We start from the raw sequence: 19001 nt of genomic DNA, 5'->3' as shown, positions 1-19001 counted from the left end.
GGGACCGGAATCTGAACCCTGTCCCCGTGGCACCAGAGTCATGCCTCTTGCCGAGCTCCAGTGCCCCCTTGCCGAGGGGTTTGGTGGGAAGGGGACCAGCAGCCTGGACGCCCTCCCAGTGCAGGCAGCAGCAGGGGCTTCTCCTGGGAGCCCAGTCTCAGGTGCTGCCCTGGACCCACTGAGTCAGAATCTTCGTCCACCACCTTATCCAGGTGTTAGGCACCATGAAATAGTAGTTCCTGTTTTAGGAAGGTCGGGCTGGTGGATCTCAGCAGAAGAGCTTGGTGTCAAGGAGGTGATGGGGTGGTTTTCCAGGCCAGGGGAAGGTGGCCCAGCCCCAGGCAGGCAGCGGCAATAGAGAAGCTTGGGTAGAGAAGGCAGGGCTTGGAGACAGAATTACTGGAGGGTGAAAGAGGAAGCAAGGGCTTGTCCGCAGACCTCTCTGAGCATCTGGGTGAACCGGAGTGTTACCAAGTGGCGTCTGTGGGGCATCCAGTCGTGGTGGTCCCAGACATGTGGTCTGACCCTCGGGACAGTGGATAAGGCCTGAGATGAGAGCAAGGAACCCTGGGGGCACTTGGGCCCATGGCATTGAGAATGAGGAGAGAGAGGTCGGCTGAAAGAAGCTGACCAATGGTGCCCATGGCCTTCCACTTCCACGAGCTAGAAATGCAAGCCGCGGGCTGGGAGCTGAGGGTCGAGGGTGTGCGGAGGTCCCTTCAGAGCAAGGCCGGGCCACTTTCCCTTGAGAAAAAGGCCCGTTCAAATGTTGGGTGGGGCTGATGGGTTTTGAGTTGATTTTAAAATATAGATCACTTTGTGAGGCTCACTGCTGCCCGTCTGGGTCTTCTGGCTCCGCAGATTGAGAAGTTAAAGACCCAGCTGGAGAGAGAGAAGCAGAGTAACCAGGATTTGGAGACCCTGAGCGAGGAGCTCATCAAAGAGAAGGAACAGCTGCAGAGCGACATGGAGACCCTGAAGGCTGACAAAGCCCGGCAGGTAGGTCCTCTGGGAATGGATGCCTGTCCCGGAACTCCTGCCTGCAGGAGGGAGAGTAGTCCAGGATTTAGCCATTTCCCGGGAGTCTGTAGGGGAAACACCGGTGACCAGGCATCTGGCCTAGCTGCAGCTCAAACCAGCCACTCTTGTTCAGTGGTGGGGGTGGGTGTGCCCCCCACCCGGCGGGGACACTGGCAGCGCCTGAGACGGGTGTCATGACAGGAGAGAGGAGATGCTCTTGGCGTGTGGTGGGTGGAGCTAGATGTCCAGCGTCACACAGGACAGCCCCGCGTGACCGAGAACAATCTGGCTCCCAACATCTGTCGCGCCTTGCTGAGCCCCTGAGGTTTATTTGCCTCACGCCTGAGGTGGGAGGCAGTCCAGGGCTGGTGTGGCGGCTCTGTGATGCCGGGCAGGGGCCAGGCTCTTCCTCCTCCTCTGCCGGCCTTAGCTGGGACTGCCGCATGCCCTCGAGGAATGAGAGAAAGAACGGGAGGGCGAGGAGCAGAGAGCCACTCCCCACTGCCCCCCTCCGCTCTGGGACCTTCTGTCACATTCATTGGTCACACTCAACACGCGACTACCCCCTACCTGTGAGGGGAGGCCGAGGTTTCAAGTATTTGAGTTTTTCAGGCGCTGAGCTGGAGCAAAAAAAGAGGGGATGGGATAGTGCCATGTTTGGAGAAAAGACAGGCAGGGTCCCTGGCAGGATGTGGCTTACGTGGAGGGCAAAAGATGACAAGCAAGGCGATCCCAGACGTGTGCTCTTGAGGGAGTAAACGGAGAGAATCCTGCTGGGTACAGGCGCTGAGGAGTCGGGGTGCAAGGCTGTCCCTGAGGGGCTGCCGCTCACATGCGGAGCCCTGGAGGATGGAGAGGAGTCAGGATGCTGAAGGCCAGGGGAGGGCCGTCCAGGGCAGAGGGAAGACAGTGTGCAGGGTCTGCAGGTGAGGAGTGGCCTCAGGGGAGCCTACAGAGGCGAGCGGCCAGGACGAGCATACCAAGGGAATCAACTTCCATCGTTTTCAGTAAGAGGGAGAGAGGGGTTTCTGTTTCTACATCTTCCTGGCCGCCCTGAAGGCATTTTAACTTGAAGTGTCTTCCTAAGGGTCTCCACGCTCGTTACCTCGTGTCCATGTTTGCCCCTAGGAACTTTAGGGATTTTTGTTTTTTCAATTGAACTATAGTTCAGTTCTGGCATACAGCAAAGTGATTCAGATATGTATGTGCATGCGTTCATGGGTCTCTGCTCAGTTGCTTTAGTCATGTCTGACTCTTTGCAACCCTGTGAACCATACCCCGCCAGACTCCTCTGTCCACGGGATTCTCTAGGCGAGAACACTGGAGTGGGTTGCTATGCCATCCTCCAGGGGATCTTCCCGACCCAGGGATCAAACCCAGGTCTCTTGCATCTTCTGCATCACAGGCGGATTCTTTACCGCTGAGCCACCAGGGAAGCCCATATGTGGGTGTATGTGTATAAAAAAATATATGTACACATATATGCATATGCTTTTTCCATTATAGGTTATTACAAGTTATTGGATATAGTTCTCTGTGCTGTACAGTAATACCATTAGGACTTCGGCGGGGAATGGTCTTTTAGGGCCTGGGCTTTGGTCACCAGATTAAACCAGACTTCAGCCCCAGATCACAATATGTTTGTGCAACAGCCAATGTCTCTCCCATCGTGTTTTCCCCCAGATCAAGGACCTTGAGCAAGAAAAGGACCATCTCAACCAGGCAGTGTGGACACTGCGGGAGAGGTCTCAGGTCAGCAGCGAGGCCCGCGCCAAGGACGTGGAGCAGGAGAACAAAGCCCTGCACAGGACGGTGGCAGAGACCAGCGGGCGACTGAGCAGGCTGGAGCTGGAGCAGCAGCAGCTGCAGCGGGCGCTGGAGCAGGCGCAAGAGAAGGCAGGCCGAGCCGAGGCACTGGAGCGGGAGCTGGGGCAGCTGGAGGAGGAGAAGGGGCGGCTGGAGGAGGAGAAGGGGAGGCTGGCGCAGAGGGCCAGCGCCCTGCAGGCGGCGGGCGAGCGGGCGGAGGCCGCGGAGCGCGAGAGCCACGGGCTAGCGCTGGAGAACCGGCAGCTGCGCAAGTCCCTGGACGCCCTGCAGAACGTGTCGGTGCAGCTGGCCGGCCTGGAGCAGGACAACCGGCAGCTGGACGAGGAGAACTTGGAGCTGCGCCGGATGGTGGAGGCCATGCGCTTCACGGGCGCCAAGGTGGCCCAGATGGAGCGCGAGAACCAGGAGCTGGAGCGTGAGAAGCAGGAGCTGAGGAAGAGCGTGGAGCTGCTCAAGGCGCTGGGCAAGAAGTCGGAGCGCCTGGAGCTCAGCTACCAGAGCCTGAGCGCCGAGAACCTGCGGCTGCAGCAGAGCCTGGACAGCGGCAGCCAAAAGGCACAGGCCCTGGAGCGGGAGCTGGGGCAACTGGAGGCCGAGAACCAGGGCCTGCGGCGGGACCTGGAGGCCCTCCGGCTGGCCCACCGGCAGCTCGAACGGGCTGAGCAGGAGCGGAAGGCGCTGGAGCAGGAGGTGGCCCAGCTGGAGAAGGACAAGAAGCTGCTGGAGAAAGAGGCCCGGCGGCTGTGGCAGCAGGTGGAGCTCAAGGATGCCGTCCTGGACGACAGCTCCGCCAAGCTGTCCGCCGCCGAGAGGGAGAGCCGCGCGCTGGACAAGGAGCTGGCCCGCTGCCGGGACGCGGCCGGCAAGCTCAAGGAGCTTGAGAAGGACAACAGGGACCTCACCAAGCAGGTCACCATGCACACGAGGACGCTGACCACACTGAGGGAGGTGAGCCGGGGGCCGCGGGGCCGCCGGGCCACACCGTGTGTGCTGTGGGATTGAGGTGGGACGGCGGGAGGCCCCTGGCACGTGCCCCCTGCTTCGAACCAGAATGACGCCCGAAAGCATGAAGAGGAAGTAGACGTACCCTGTTAGGATCTGACTGCCCGGAGACAGCCGGTGCCTGGGGTATTTTATTCCATCCTCTTCCTTGTGCATTTCTGGATACACACACTTGGTACCCTGCTTTGTACACCTTAGCCCTGCTCTGGTTTTCACTTAACTTCACCTTTTCTCATTACACTAAATAGCTTTCAAGCCACAATTTCTAATGGCTGTGAGGTAGATTTACTGTGATTACTTCCCTGGCCACTCACACGGTAAAGAATCTGCCTGCAATGCAGGAGACCTTGGTTCAATCCCTGGGTCAGGAAGATCCCCTGGAGAAGGGAATGGCGACCCACTCCAGTATTCTTGCCTGGAGAATTCCATGGACTGAGGAGCCTGGTAGGGCTGCAGTCCATGGGGTCGCAAAGAGTCAGACACGACTAACACACACTAGCACGTGTTTTGGACAATCAGATTATTTCTGAGTTTTCCCACTGTTTTATTTTTTTTAAGTCTTTATTGAGTTCATTACAGTATTGTTTCTGTTTGTGTCCCGGTATTTTGGCCGAGAGGCATGTGGATCTCAGCTCCCTGACCTGGCAGAGCCGGGAACCAGGGAAGCCACACCCCCTGCACTGGACCACAAGGAAGTCCCTCCTACTATTTTAAATAACACTGGGCCTCCTAACAGTACACCTTCACAGATACCTATTTCCTTAGGATATATACCTCGAAGTGCAATTACACTTGAAAGGGTCCAAATTTTTAAGTCTTCTTGGTGAACACCTTACTTCTCCCTGATATTTTTTTGTGTGGTCATCTGGGCTTTCCTGCATGTGTTAGGGTGAGTCACTGCTCTGGTAAATGACTTCAGCATCTCCCTGGCACATCACAGAAGCTGGGTCTCCCCACATGTGGAAGTTCACTGTGGCTGTTCACAGGCACCTGGCTTCCTCCATCCTGTGGCTCGGCCATCCCACGGTGGACCTACCTGCAGCAGGTAGATGCGGAAAAGAAGGACCACACCTCTTGATGCAGAATTGGGTCACAGAGTTGCACCTAACTGCTGGGGAGGCTGAGAAATGTTCTAGCTGTGTGCTAAGGAAGAAAAGGAAATTTGAGAACACAGAAAGGTCTCCATGTTAAATATATACATATGTGTATATATTACTGACTGTCAGTGCAACAGATCACCATGCTGTGGGGAAGATACAAGACACCAACTCAGGCAGTAGCCCCTGCCTCATAAGCATTGGTTAGGCTTTGCTGCAGTAACGATCAACCCCACAGTCTCAGGGGCTCATCCTGTCCAAGGCTGGTTTCTCGTGTGAGTCCAGGTGACTCTCCATGGAGCCTGTCCTCTGTGCTGGGGCTCAGTAGTCCAGTCTGCTTTGACATTATGGCTCCCCCATCCTAACCCCACGCCTAACCCGTGGGGTTAGGGTGGTTCCCGCGGCAGAGGTGAGGCAGCTGTAAGGTCACGTACCGGCCCTTCCATGCCACACCTGGGGAGCGACCCTGGAATGTTCAGCAAACATCACCAAATGTGTTAGGGGTTCCAGGCCTTGGGGTGTGGTAGGTGTCCATGTGAGGGCATGTAGCTATGTCACCGGGCAGAAATTGGTAGCTGCCTGGAAAGCTACAGAGGTGTGGACCACAGTAAGTGAACTCCTAGATGAGGTCAACATCCACTTGCGAAAAGTAAATCAAAACCTGTCTAAAAGTAAAATCTTTCTCCCCTTTATATTTTTTTCTTATGTTCTAAATTCCCTGCAATGGGCCTTTAATTACATCACTTCATAGAAAAGGCAGTCGTGTTGGAAGAATTCAAACCTGCTCCTCAAAGGTCACCATAAATGGTATCTCAGACGCGTCTCTGGATGTGTTTGGAACATGTTCAGTCCTTCCCAGACACACTGCTGCATGGCCTCGTGTCCTGAACCCCAGGGCCTGGGAAGGTGTGTTCACCCCTTCCCTTCAAGACATCCCCGGGGTCCACTGTCCACATAGAACCACCTGCTTGTCCCTCGAGACTCCCGAGCTGGCCGTGACTCGAGAAGACGGTTGCTCTGCCCTGAGATGGGCCTGTGTCTGTCTCTCTTGCCGCATCTGCTGGGCTCCTGGCCCACGCTTATCCTCACTGTCCCCACAGGACCTGGTGCAGGAGAAGCTGAAGAGCCAGAAGCTGAGCAGTGAGCTGGACAAACTGAGCCAGGAGCTGGAGAAGGTCGGCCTCCACAAGGAGATGCTGCTGCAGGATGACAACAGCAACGGCGACCCGTGAGGACCTACCCGCCCCGGGTGGCTGCAGGAGTCCATGCACCCCACACCCCGCAGGCTCCACGCCCCACCCCCCAGTGCTGCATTTAGTCTCCACACCCAAGGGCCTCTTGTCGCATGGGGCTTTCTATCCCAGGCCTCCTTCCTGGAGATTCCAAGCAGGGAGTGGAAGGGGATTTCTTTTGTCCAATGAAAAGGCTTCCTGATTTTTTTTCTAGTTAGGCTCTTTCAGGCCAGTTTTAAATTCACAACAAAACTGAGGGGCAGGTACAGAGATTACCTGTGGACCCCTGCCCCCTGACATGCATACCCTTTCCAACCATCAACACCCCACCCCCCACCAGAATGGTACATGCGGTAACACTGACAGGTCATCAGCCAGAGTTCACAGGTGACATTGGGGTCACTCTTGGTGTTGCACGTTCTGTGGGTTTTGACAAATATATAGCGACATGTATGCACCCCTCTGGGGTCATACAGAGTGTTTTCACTGCCCTAAGGATCCTCTGTGTTCCACCCATTTGTTCCCTTGTCCTTCCACCAGCCCTTTGATTTTTTTTTAAACCAGCCTGCCATTCTTTCTTTCTCTTTCTTTCTCTCCTCTCCTCTTTTTCTTTCTTTCGCTCTCTCCCCACCACCCCTCCATGCTGGGTCTTTACTGGGGTTTCTCTAGCTGCAGTGAACAGGGGCGACTCTCTAGTTGCCGTGCGCGGGCTCCTCGCTGTGGTGGTTTCTCTTGTGGAGCACGGGCTCTAGGGCATCGGGCTTCAGTGGTTGCAGCTCGTGGGCTCAGTAGTTGTGGCCCACCGGCTTAGTTGCCCCCGCGGCATGGAAGATCTTCCCAAACCAAGGATCGAACTGGCGTCCCTTGCACTGGCAGGAGGATTCTTAACCACTGGGCCCAGCACTTTGATTTTTAAAGTTGAACTGTTGCTACTTTGCCTGCAGTGCTTTCCTGAATGATCTCGCTTTTCCAAGAAATCCAGCATCTTGGACTTTTGTTGGACTTGTAACCAACATGATGTCCTTTTGGTGTGGCTACAAGTCCACAGAGATTTACCACTTACCTAGCACTGTGGATGGATTCGTTAACCTTTCTGAGACTCAGTTTCCCCATCTGTAAAATGGGCATAACAGTACTTCTCTAAGATGACGCCTGGAACACTATAGCCATAACGTTTCATTTACGAGTGTCCCAGATGTGTTTATACCAGGAGTCCAGGGAAGGGCTCTGGGTGACGGTGTTTGGCTCCTGCGGTCTTTCTGGGCCACATCCTTCAACAAGATGAAGAAACCAGCTTAATGCAGGAAGGCCTTGAGGGCAGCTGGGAGACTGGGAGCTTGTGGGAGGAAGAGACAGATAAATACTACCGTGTATTTTTATTTTTTCAGGAAATACAAGATTTTGGAGAGCATAAATGAATCAGCTTTAAAAACAACACTCTCCATGAAAGAAGAAAAGATTGCTTTCTTAGAAGCGCAGGTAGAAGAGAAAGCCAGCCTGAATCACCAGCTGCAGAACGAGATCCAGGTGGTAAGAGCAGCGTCCCCCCAACCCGCCCTGAGACAGGCCAGGGGTCGTGGCTGTGAGATGCCCGCCTCACCTTTCCCAGACCCTCACCTGGGTGGCAGAGGGGCGACTTGGATGCCCGTGTCCTGGGGCAGGTTTTTGTGGAGAGGACACCCAAGGCTCAGGGGAGGGAGGAGACTGGCCACAGTCATGTAGCTGAAGTCGGGGCTGGGTCCCAGCGCTGCCCTTCAATCCCATCTACAGGGAGGGGGTAACATGCAGGATGGAGGTTGTGTGTGCCCCCTGCAAAAGCAAAGGCAGGTGCCTGGCGGGTCCGCGCCAGTGCTGGGCGAGGAGATGGTTTGGTGCAGGGGGCCCCCAGCTGGGCCCCTTCCTGCCCCAAGTCTGCACTCCTGTTCCCACAGCTGAAGAAGGAGTGTGAGATCCTCAAGCAGAGCCAGGAAGGGGGGACGCAGGCACAAAACTCATTCAAACACCCTATGGGGACGTCGGTCGAGGGTCACCAGGGGAAGGATCCCTGGGCGCCCAGCCACAAGGAGGCCACGATGGAGCTGCTGCGTGTGAAGGACCGGGCCATCGAACTGGAGCGCAACGTGAGTGGGGAGAGGCCGTCCATGAACCGTCGTGTAGGTGGAGTGGGAATTCACATCACCAGGAAGGACCCTGGGCAGCAGGAGCTGTTGAGATTGACACAGGTCTCACCAGCCACTTCTTGTATTTCCTGGCAGGTCCTGTGAGCTCCTTTCCACTTGAGATCCCTTCAGCCTTTTTTCTTTTTTTTTTAAGTGAACATTTTATTTATTTATCTTAAATTGTTCATTTATTTCTGGCTATGTCAGATGTTAGTCGTTGCACATGGGCTCAGTAGCTGTGGTACGTGGCTTAGTTGCCCTGCAGCACGTGGGATCTTCGTTCGCCGACCACAGATCGAACCTGTGTCCCCTACGGGGGAAGGCCGATTCTTAACCACTGGACCACCAGGGAGGTCCCTCTTCGGAGTTTCTAACTGAAAGGGTGTGTGCACGTCTTCCCCGAAGACGCACTCTCTGCCTCCCAGCACATCACTGGGCCTGGAGCGTCTACACCCGCACCGTTTCCACGGGGCTCTGTGATTCACTGCTCTGTGGGGGGTCGACCGTCCACCACAGTCCTCCACCTGTTTTCATGAATAAGACATTATTGGCCCACAGACACACCCTCTGCTTCCACGTTGTGTGGAGCTGCCTTCCCGCGGCGGGTCAGTGTTGCGACAGAGACCACACGACCAGCAGACCCCCAGATATTTGCTGTCTGGCCCTTTACAGAACAAGCTTGTCCATGCATGTCTAAACACTTGTCCTTTGATGTCCCCCCAATGGCCTTATGAAGTAGATAGTGATGGTTTTCATTTGACAGATGAAAAAGGTGAGATAGAGTGTACGAAACTTGACCCTAAGCCCTATACTGGTAAGGGACAGGCCACAACCACCACCCACACATCCTAGTCCAGTCGGTGGCCTATTTTGCTTGGCCTTCATTTGCCTCGCAGAGGATGAACCGCCTTAACCTACCTGCTGTCACCCCTGAGTGGGATGAGGCTGTGGGCACAGGCCCTGACTCCTGTCCTGGGCAAGCTCACAGACATGCATTCTCAGGGTGAGCGACAGAAAACAGAGAGAAGCATTAAAGACAGATAACTTTAAAGAAAGCAGCTGTAACTCCAGCTCACCCTTGTCTCACACTCACATGCTCAGGTTCCTTGCAAGACCCCCATCATGTGTATCCCCATCATTTCTATCATGAAAACATGGACAAAAAAAATTATTTTTCTGATGCTATTGTCTTTCTAAGAGGGAAAGTGTTACTTCTCTTACTTAATGGAGTCTGGCTTTAGCCCCCAAAGCATCAACTCTTGAGGGTTCTCATTCCCAGCAACTCAGGTCCCCGCTGCCACTTAGCAGGTATGGAAGAAGTGAAGTGAAAGTCGCTCAGGCGTGTCTGACTTTTTGCGACCCCATGGACTATATACAGTCCATGGAATTCTCCAGGCCACAATACTGGACTGGGTAGCCTTTCCCTTCTCCAGGGGATCTTCCCAACCCAGGGATCAAACCCAGGTGTCCCTCATTGCAGGTGGATTCTTTACCAGCTGAGCCACAAGGGAAGCAGATACGGAACTGGCATCTGATCAGTCCCATGCCTTTCCCTCCCCCAGAATGCGGCCCTGCAGGCTGAGAAGCAGCTGCTCAAGGAACAGCTGCAGCACTTGGAGACCCAGAACACGGCCTTCAGCAGCCAGATCCTGACGCTGCAGAAGCAGAGCACCTTCCTGCAGGAGCATAACACCACACTGCAGACACAGACGGCCAAGCTGCAGGTGAGGGCCGGGCGGGCCAGCCTCGCGGGGAGGATGCTTCTTGTCTCCTAGAGGCCGGCCCAGCATGCTCACAACTCCCAATCAGCAAGACGAAGCAGAGGGAGAGTTTGGGGCTTTTTTTTAGCAGATGCATCGTACACCATGATTCCTAGTCTCAGGATCTTTGAAAATAGTTTTCAGTGATTAAACACCTGGCTGCCCAGGCTAAAAAAAAGTTCATTTCCCTGCTTTTATTTGCAGTCTTGTCTGTTTCCCAAAATCTATTTCTTGAGATGCTCTTAGGAATTTTTTGGGAAAAGAGACTCTGGAATCAAATAAGTTGAGTTCAACCAAGCCAAGCACATTTCTTCACTGTAGGACCTGGTAGAATCTTTCTGAAGCAAATGTGAATTTTTCATCTCCACGAGTGAAATGGAGTATCACATGTCTGTTGAGAGCATCTAGCTAAACGAGTGTTCTGGACCGTGCATTTTAAGATGTGGATATTTATTTACAGTTAATAGATTGTGAAAAAAATTAAGAATTATTCATTGCAGTTTCTGAGAAAGGGGTCTGAAAGTATGTAACTTATGGGTCAGGGGTGATAAACAAGAGACTGGCAAAGATGTTGGAAATTACTCTAGTAAAATAAGGAAATAGGGTTTGTAGTTTTGTTTTGTTGGGGTTTTGATTGTAGTTGTCATGTCTTTGTCTCATCTTGATGTTAAGGTAGTTAATTCTGACCTCAGAATGAGTTATGAAGTGTTCCCTTCCCTGCAGTTGCTCATAATTTTGGATGTTGGGTGGGGGTTCTGAAGCTGTCAATTAAGTTAAGGGAGGTTGTTCAGGTATTCTGTGTCCTCAGTGATGCTCTTTTAAAACTAGGCTTTTAAGAGTATTCAAAGATGGTATCCAAGGAGCTTATTCATAGATAGGGCCTCATTTGCCACCGAAAGTCACATCTGTGGAGAGACTTCAGGACTAAGCACCATGTGACAGCCTGTTACACCGTCTGGCCTCCCCCAGCCATTCCTCAAGTCCGAGTAGAACTGTCTTTGGTCCCAGCTGGGTCTTTGCCTGGCCCGGGGGGGTCCCCGCTCCCTCGTGTCAGCCTCCATCCCCGTCTCCCTCTCGGCAGGTGGAGAACTCCACTCTGACCTCCCAGAGCGCCTCGCTCAGCGCCCAGTACGCACTGCTGCAGAGCCAGCAGACGGCCAAGGAGAGCGAGAACGAGAGCCTGCAGAAGCAGCAGGAGCAGCTGACGGCCGCCTACCAGGCGCTGCTGCAGGACCACGAGCACCTGGGGGCGCTTCACGAGCGGCAGTCCGCCGAGTACGAGGCCCTCATCCACCAGCACAGCTGCCTGAAGACCCTGCACCGCAACCTGGAGCTGGAGCACAAGGAGCTCGGCGAGAGGTGCGCGCTGGCGGGCCGGCAGGCCGGGTCCCCCGGGTTTGTGTCCCTCCGTGCCCCGCGAGTCTCCTCTTTGCCTGCGGCTTCACACCATCTGGGGCACTGGAGCTTCCCCAAAGGGAAGTAAATCAGAGTCTCCCTCAGTGGTTCGGAGTGAGACCAGCTGGAGAACGGGTGGCCAGAGGATCCCCAGGGAAGAAGGGGTGTCTCGGCCAGTCCCAGCTGAGGGAAACTGCTTGTTGGTGTGGGGTCCCTGCTCCCGTGAGGAGTCTCTTCTTCCCTCTCTCTTCTCTCCAAACTAAGAATAAGGAGGAAGTTCACCATAGCAGCTCATGTACACTGATGCCCTTCACCCTGCCTTCTGTTCTGTTCTTGCCTTTCAAGGTCTGAGCTGCATTTTTTTTTAACCTTTTGTTGTTGGGTCTCTCAGTCATGTCCTACTCTTTTTGACCCCATGGACTGCAGCACGCCAGGCTACCCTGTCCTTCACCGTCTCCCGGAGCTTGCTCAAACTCATGTTCATGAAGTCGATGATGTCATCCAACCATCTCATCCTCTGTTGCCCCCTTCTCTTCCTTCCCTCAATCTTTCCCGGCAACAGTCTTTTCCAATGAGTCAGCTCTTCACATCAGGTGGCCAAAGTATTAGAGCTTCAGCATGATTCCTTCCAATGAATATTCAGGGTTGATATCCTTTAGGATTGACTGGTTTGATCTCCTTGCTGTCAAAGAGACTCTAAAGAGTCTCCTCCAGCATCATAGTTTAAAACAACTTTTAATTTTAGGTATATAGAAATTAAACAGAATGGTAGAGTGAAGCCTCTGTAGACCCATGACTGGCTTCGGCAGTGAGCTCTTTTTGCCATCTTTGTTTCATCTTTACTTTCCACTCTCTAGCCCTATACTTTAAGATAGAATTTACATACATTGAAATGCACAAGTCTTCACTTTGCACTGTTGACAGCTCGTGGGTTCTGGGTTTTGTGTACATTCATTCAGTCAACCAGCATCGCCTGAGCACCTGCCCCGGCAGATCAGTGATTGTCCCAGGCTCCTGGGCAGGGGTGGCAGAACCCATCACACCTGGGGACAGGTGTGATACGCACATGGCTCTAATGCAGGAGGGAGAGTCTCTCTAACACTTCGCGAGGGTGGGTGGTGGGTGAGCGGAAGCAGTTGTCCTCGTCATCCGCTTGTGAGATGGCCCTGCTGGCAGTGCCTCCCTCCACTTGGCCTTACGATGCTCAGTGAAGCTGCAGTGCGGGGTGTTTCATCACAGACCAGGGGGAGGATATAGAGCCAGCAAAGCTGCGTGAGGGTGCTTGATGGTGCTGTGGACCGGGGGTGATGGCGTTCATTCATCCACTCACCTGGTGCTTCCTTTTTGCCTCTGTCTGGAGTCCTCCACTCACTTGATCCACCCAGATTGCCATCCTTGAGACAGTTGACGTCCTGCTGAGACGTCTGCTCCCGTAAGATTGCTCCTTCCAGCCAAACTGAGCGTCTTCGGCCTCCTCTGCACCCTTCCGTACACATGTGATCCTTTGCACACACCTGCGGTGTGCTTGGCGCTGAGTCTAGACTGGTAGGGGAGGCACCCTATTTACTAACAATGTGGCGTGAGAAGTGTTCACTCAACTCTGAAGCTAGCACAATGCCCAGCACTCACCTCTCCTGTTATGTGTTATAATATCTTATGATATTCTTCATGTGTATTCAGCAGGGGAAGGCTTTTGCAGGTGGAATTTGGACTGGAGTTCATCGTTGCTTCTCCTGTAGCCCTTGGCTCAATGCAGCACAGAGCCACTGTGTTACCCAGCGCTTGTGGACAGGCTGGAGGCCCCATGGGTCTGTCTGCGGCAGGGCTCCAGGTTCAGGAGTCTGGGTACCTGGCTCACAGGGACAAAGGCTCTACATTCATTTCCTTTGACACTGAAATCGGACGCTTGCTCGTTTATTCTCTTAACACGTATTTATTGAACACGGTGCCTCCTTCCACTGGGGACTTGGTGATGAGCCAGACTCACCCGGGCCCTGTCCTGCAGTGGGGTGGTGACTGACGGTCAGAGAGATGCTGGATCAGTGCGCTGTCCCAAGACGCTACAACAGGGAAGTGGGAGCCGGGGACCCTAATGGTCAGCCCATGGCCCTGATTTGTCAGACTTGGGATGACTTTTCCCAGAATCATTAACCTGCCTGAGAAAGATCACCCCGGAAAACCAGGCAGAGCCGTATGCTCAGCACCGCATCAGGGAGCCTCTGCTCCCCTGACCTCAGGGCGAGGCTCGACAAGAGTGGGAAGGGCTCCCCCACCCCACCCCCATCCCCAGGGATTCGCTGCTCTATTAGCTGTTACCTGTACTGGACTTCAGCTGTTTATTTTGTGATTTCTTTTAAATCTATTTGTGTTTAGTGAACCTAGCTGAATAGGTAGCTCAGACAGTAAGAATCCGTCTGCAATACGGGAGACTGGGGTTCAATCCCAGGGTCGGGAAGATCCCCTGGAGAAGGGAATGGCCACCCATTCCTGTAACCTTGCGTGGAGAATCCCACGGACAGAAGAACTTGGCGGGCTACAGTCCATGGGGTCACAGAGTCGGACACGACTGAGCAACTACCACTTTCTTAGTGAACCACCTGGTAGCTTATTTATAATCCCTAAGAGAAGGGCGTAGGGTTCAGAGGAGATAGTTCTGGAGTTCCAGATGACCCAAGGGAGGGAAGGCTGCCGTGACAGGGGATCGAGGGGACTGTGGAGGCGTGTTGGGTGGGAGGAAGGGACCTCCTGGGTCCAGGGCTGGAAGAGACCCCCAAACCTGGGCACCGCCTCCCTGGCTGCTGGCTCGGACGCTTCTCAGCCGCCACCCTCGCGATTGCCTACCGTCTAAGCCTCGCTCCCCGCAGAGGAGGCTCCAAGGTCTTCCGGGGTGTATGTTACCTGTGGGGACAGATGGCTGGGGAACGGGCTGCCAGCAAGGTGTCCCCTCCTGCAGGCACAGTGACATGCTGAAGCACAAGGCGGAGCTGGACGAGCTGGAAAAGGTTTTGAGGGCCGAGAGGGAGGCTCTGCAGCAGGAGCAGAGGACGAGCGCCATGGCCGCGAGCGAGAACCGGAGGCTGCAGGAGGAGCTAGACAGGTAAACGCTGGGGCCCCGGGGCCCACCTGCCCATAGGCAGCGGCATCTCACCCACTCAGCACTCCCTGAGGTCAAGGGTGTTCCTGGTCATCGTGTGTTTTACAGCCCATCATGCTAACAGCTGGTTGGTAATGAGGTCACCGAGAATGGACTGGGATGGAAGGACCAGTGTAGTACCTGGGACAGCGCGTCCAGTAAGCTGGCGGTCCTCACCTCCCACCCCGAGATGACGATTATGTCAGCCACAGGCACATTCATCATCTCACGGTTTCCCTGTTTATGAACTCACCTCCTTGCTCACGTTCATCTGTAAGCCCCAAACCAGCGCTCATGACACTTTTGAGGACATGCCCAGGGTGGTGGGACATTCGAGGTGCCTGACGCACACATTTCCAGCTAAGGATGCCCAGGGTATTCGGTCCCAGCAGCCCATGCTGCAAACAAGTGTCCTTTGCGTGGCCTGTTTAGAATCATGGTTTACGTGGTTTTGTACTTTTTGGTGACAGTTTTGCCATTCAACAACTTATTAATGGGAGGTATTTTAACAGCGCCTTTCATTACCTGAACATTATTGACCAGAGACGTTTCAGTATTCACTTACATAACAGATCGCCAGCCACAGGCATTAATTTCTGCAAAACTCCCCCAGGCAATAATGTGAATGGCCCCCAGGTGGGATGCCGTCTCACGTTCCCAAGTGCAGGGCTGTGATGTACACTGCAGAGAATACAGGTGTGGTAGATAAGCTTCCTTCAGGCATGAGTACACTGCTGGTGGCTGTGAGCACATCACAGGCGGAAGCCACACTAAACGAGGTGTGTCTTGACCAGCTGACACAAACATATGACCAGATTCACGGAAACACACCCCACGTTTCTCCTTAAGAGCTGGTTTAGTGTCTCGGGGACCTTCGACTGTTCCCACTGAGAGTGACAGGAATCTACAGAATCATCGTGTACGTTAGTCGCTCAGTCGTGTTCAACTCTTTGCGACTCTATGGATTGTAGCCCACCAGGCTCCTCTGTCCATGGGATTCTCCAGGCAGGAATACTGGAGTGGGTTGCCGTGCCCTCCTCCAGGGGACCTTCCAGACCCGGGGATTGAACCCAGGTCTCCTGCATAGCAGGCAGGTTCTTAACCATCATAGAATTATTATCCATTTTTTAAAAAATAGATGAGGGAACAGACAGATTAAATGCCTCGTCCGGGGCCGATGCTTGTAGTCAGTGGCAGAGACAGGGTTTGAATCGGGTCTTGTCTCTGGCAGGGCCACATGATGCCGCTTCCTCCCCACGTCCTTGTGTTCATGGGTACAGAGGACTGCAGGCTCAGGTGCCAGGCAGGTCAGGCACGTGGGTGATGAGTGCCAGCCGTAGACCAGACAGTGAAACGGAGAAGCCACTTGGTCTCAAGGTGGTCAGCTGGGAGGCAGGCCTGGGGCTGCCAGATTATTCCTTTGTTTGTGCTTGTTGTCTTAAAAGAAGTTGCACATTTGAATGTTGATGTGAAACTTTCACAATTTTAAATGTCGACCCCCTAATTCATTTAATCAGTGAGCCAAATGACCCATCTGTGTCAAAATCAAGTCCATGAGCCCCTGGTACTTTGAGCTTTCTGTTATACATCCTCCCCTGAGAAAGCCCAGTTAGATAATAGTTAAGATGATGATGATAATTTTAGCAGATTTACATAATACCCCAGCATCTCATACTTTATTTATCTCGAGAGTTGAAATTAGAAAAGGAGCTTGGAACTGGGAAGAGGAGCTGAGCAGAGACAAAGAGTTTTAGAGCATCTTGTGGTTCAGTGTTTAAAAAAATCTTTGAACAGCAGAACCCTTTTTACCAAGGAGGCACACATGCCAGAGCCTTAACTCCAGAAGAGATCAACAGTGATGCTCTGTCGGAGTGGGTGCCTGAGCCTGCCTGTGCTGTCTGCCCCAGACAGGGCGGGGGCACCAGGGGTACCTTCACAGGACCCCAAAGAACCCAGCTTAAAAACCCCTGGTTTTGTTCTACTCCCTCGTTTTGAGGCCCAGAGAGGTTGTGCTTTGGTCTAAGATTGCACAGCTGGGACAAAGCCTGGGAGTGCTCTTCGGCCCTGAGCCCTGTGGCTCTCTGCGCCCCCCACCCCCAGGGTCAATTTCCTGCACCACCAGCTGAAGGGGGAGTACGAGGAACTGCACACCCACACCAAGGAGCTGAAGACCTCGCTGAACAGCTCGCAGCTGGAGCTGAACCGCTGGCAGGCCCGGTTTGACACGCTGAAGGAGCAGCACCAGAGCATGGACATCTCGCTGACCAAGCTGGACAACCACTGCGAGGTGAGGCCTGGGGCTGGGCGGCGGGGTCCTGGGACGCCAGAACGAGTGCCCTGGCGTGACAGCCTTCCGGCTCAGCGGGGTCGAGATGGGTCCTCCTTGGCGCGTATGCTCTGAGGACGCGTGTAAAGGTGGTCCAGAGACCGAGAGGAGGCCAGAGCTGTCTGGGTGGGGAACAGACACCTCGACTGGTCAGGATGCACGCAGAAGCACCATTGCATCTGATCTTTGCCTTTTGCAAGGGGTCGGAGCAGGTGCAGCGATACAGCCGTGTGCTGTGTTATCCCTGCCCTCTTGTGTCCATGCTGTTCTTCCATTTCTTTTCATGTAGTAGCTGCACTCTTCTAGGGAAATGTCACAGGTTTTGTTGTTGTTATTTTTTTTCTGTGCTGGGGTTTGTCTGCCTGGCTCCTGATCCCGGGGTGGTCAGGTTGGAGCTTACACACGCATTCCCCCGGTTTCCAAAGGAGCAGAGCCCTGCCTTCTGGTGTACTCGGTTGGAAAGTACTGTGTTCAGCAGCAGACCTCTCTCAGATGGAGTTGTTAGCAGAGCCCGGGACAGTAAGACAGAGTAGACAGGGCAGGGAGGAGTGGCCGGGTCCCGCCCCAGCCCCGGCATGGCCCAAGACGGCCAGGACTCCAGACACAGCTCCTCTTGCCCTTTGTTGAGAAACACTCCGGAGGGTCTTCTCCTTTGAGCTCACGGTAGCCCCACGGGGCATCGCAGCTGAGGAAGCAGAGGCCAGGGTGCCAAGACACCCAAAGACACTCTGGGCTGGGACTGGGGCCTGTGGAGGAGATGGGGGCCACAACACTGGCAGATATTGTCCCAGGGAGCCCCGCCACCACGGGCTGTGCTTCAGGGTCTCCGTGCGGACTTCAGGCCAGAGCTTGCTGCCACCCAGGCCGTCTGAAGCCAAAAAGCTAGTCGTCTTGCTGTACACCAACCATCATACACATACTCTGGAGCAAGAGCTGGCTGTCCTCAGCCCAAAACTCAAGTCCAGCCCCTAAATCTGTTTCTATATGGCTGTGAACTCAGAATGACTTTTGCATTTTATAATGGTTGAGAAAGTGAAAAAAAAAAAAGTTTTATTTTTTTTATTTTTAATTTTATTTTATTTTTAAACTTTACATAATTGTATTAGTTTTGCCAAATATCACAATGAATCCGCCACAGGTATACATGTGTTCCCCATCCTGAACCCTCCTCCCTCCTCCCTCCCCATACCATCCCTCTGGGTCATCCCTGTGCACTAGCCCCAAGCATCCAGTATCGTGCATCGAACCTGGACTGGCAACTCGTTTCTTACATGATATTTTACATGTTTCAATGTCATTCTCCCAAATCTTCCCACCCTCTCCGTCTCCCACAGAGTCCATAAGACTGTTCTATACATCAGTGTCTCTTTTGCTGTCTCGTACACCGGGTTATTGTTACCATCTTTCTTTTTTTTGTGGCAAGTGCAAATGCTGTGACACTTAAATGTCAGCATCTGTAAGTCAAGTTTTATTGGAGTGTAGGCACACCTATGCATGTACGTCTTGTCTCTGGCTCTAACCTGTTGCAACAGCAGAGTTGAGTGGTTGCAACAAAGACCACCATCTGGCCTGGAAATCCTGAAATATTTGCTGCCTGGCTCTTTACAAGAGAAGTGTGCTGACCCTCAGCTAGAACAGAGTTGTCCCATAGAAATAATGATGTGGCCACCAGAGATAATTTAAAATTGTCAAGTTAGGGGAAGGCGCCAAGATGGCGGAGGAGTAGGACGGGGAAAATACTTTCTCCCCCACAAATTCATCAAAAGAGCATTTAAACGTCGAGTAAATTCCACAAAACAACTTCTGAATGCCAGCAGAGGACATCAGGCACCCAGAAAAGCAACCCAACTCCTCGAAAGGAGGTAGGGAAAAAATATTAAAGACAATAAAAAGACAAAAGAGGGAGGGATGGAGTTCCGTCCCGGGAAGGGAGTCTTAAAAAGAGAGAGGTTTCCAAACACCAGGAAACCTTCTCACTGCCGAATCCGTGCCGAGCTTTGGAAGCACAGAGGACAACATAACAGGGAGAAAAAATAAATAAACAATTAAA

General features: G+C 53.5%; 1 protein-coding gene across 4 annotated transcripts in view; it reads left to right on the top strand.

Annotated features, from left to right (window-relative positions):
- CCDC88C (coiled-coil domain containing 88C) overlaps positions 1-19001 on the top strand; it is a 147375-nt gene that overhangs the window by 101370 nt on the left and 27004 nt on the right. For all 4 annotated transcript variants that reach the window (XM_027522094.1, XM_027522093.1, XM_027522095.1 and 1 more), the window contains 9 exons: positions 862-999; positions 2704-3795; positions 6047-6174; positions 7567-7708; positions 8110-8298; positions 9900-10061; positions 11179-11456; positions 14446-14589; positions 16726-16912. In XM_027522094.1, coding sequence (XP_027377895.1) covers positions 862-999; positions 2704-3795; positions 6047-6174; positions 7567-7708; positions 8110-8298; positions 9900-10061; positions 11179-11456; positions 14446-14589; positions 16726-16912 — 2460 coding nt within the window. The remainder of the gene's footprint in view (positions 1-861; positions 1000-2703; positions 3796-6046; positions 6175-7566; positions 7709-8109; positions 8299-9899; positions 10062-11178; positions 11457-14445; positions 14590-16725; positions 16913-19001) is intronic.

Source organism: Bos indicus x Bos taurus, chromosome 21, assembly GCF_003369695.1.
Source record: "Bos indicus x Bos taurus breed Angus x Brahman F1 hybrid chromosome 21, Bos_hybrid_MaternalHap_v2.0, whole genome shotgun sequence".
NCBI classification, from domain to species: Eukaryota; Metazoa; Chordata; class Mammalia; order Artiodactyla; family Bovidae; genus Bos; species Bos indicus x Bos taurus.
The sequence above is the reverse complement of the archived record's forward strand: the minus strand, read 5'-3'. Positions and strand labels throughout refer to the sequence as shown.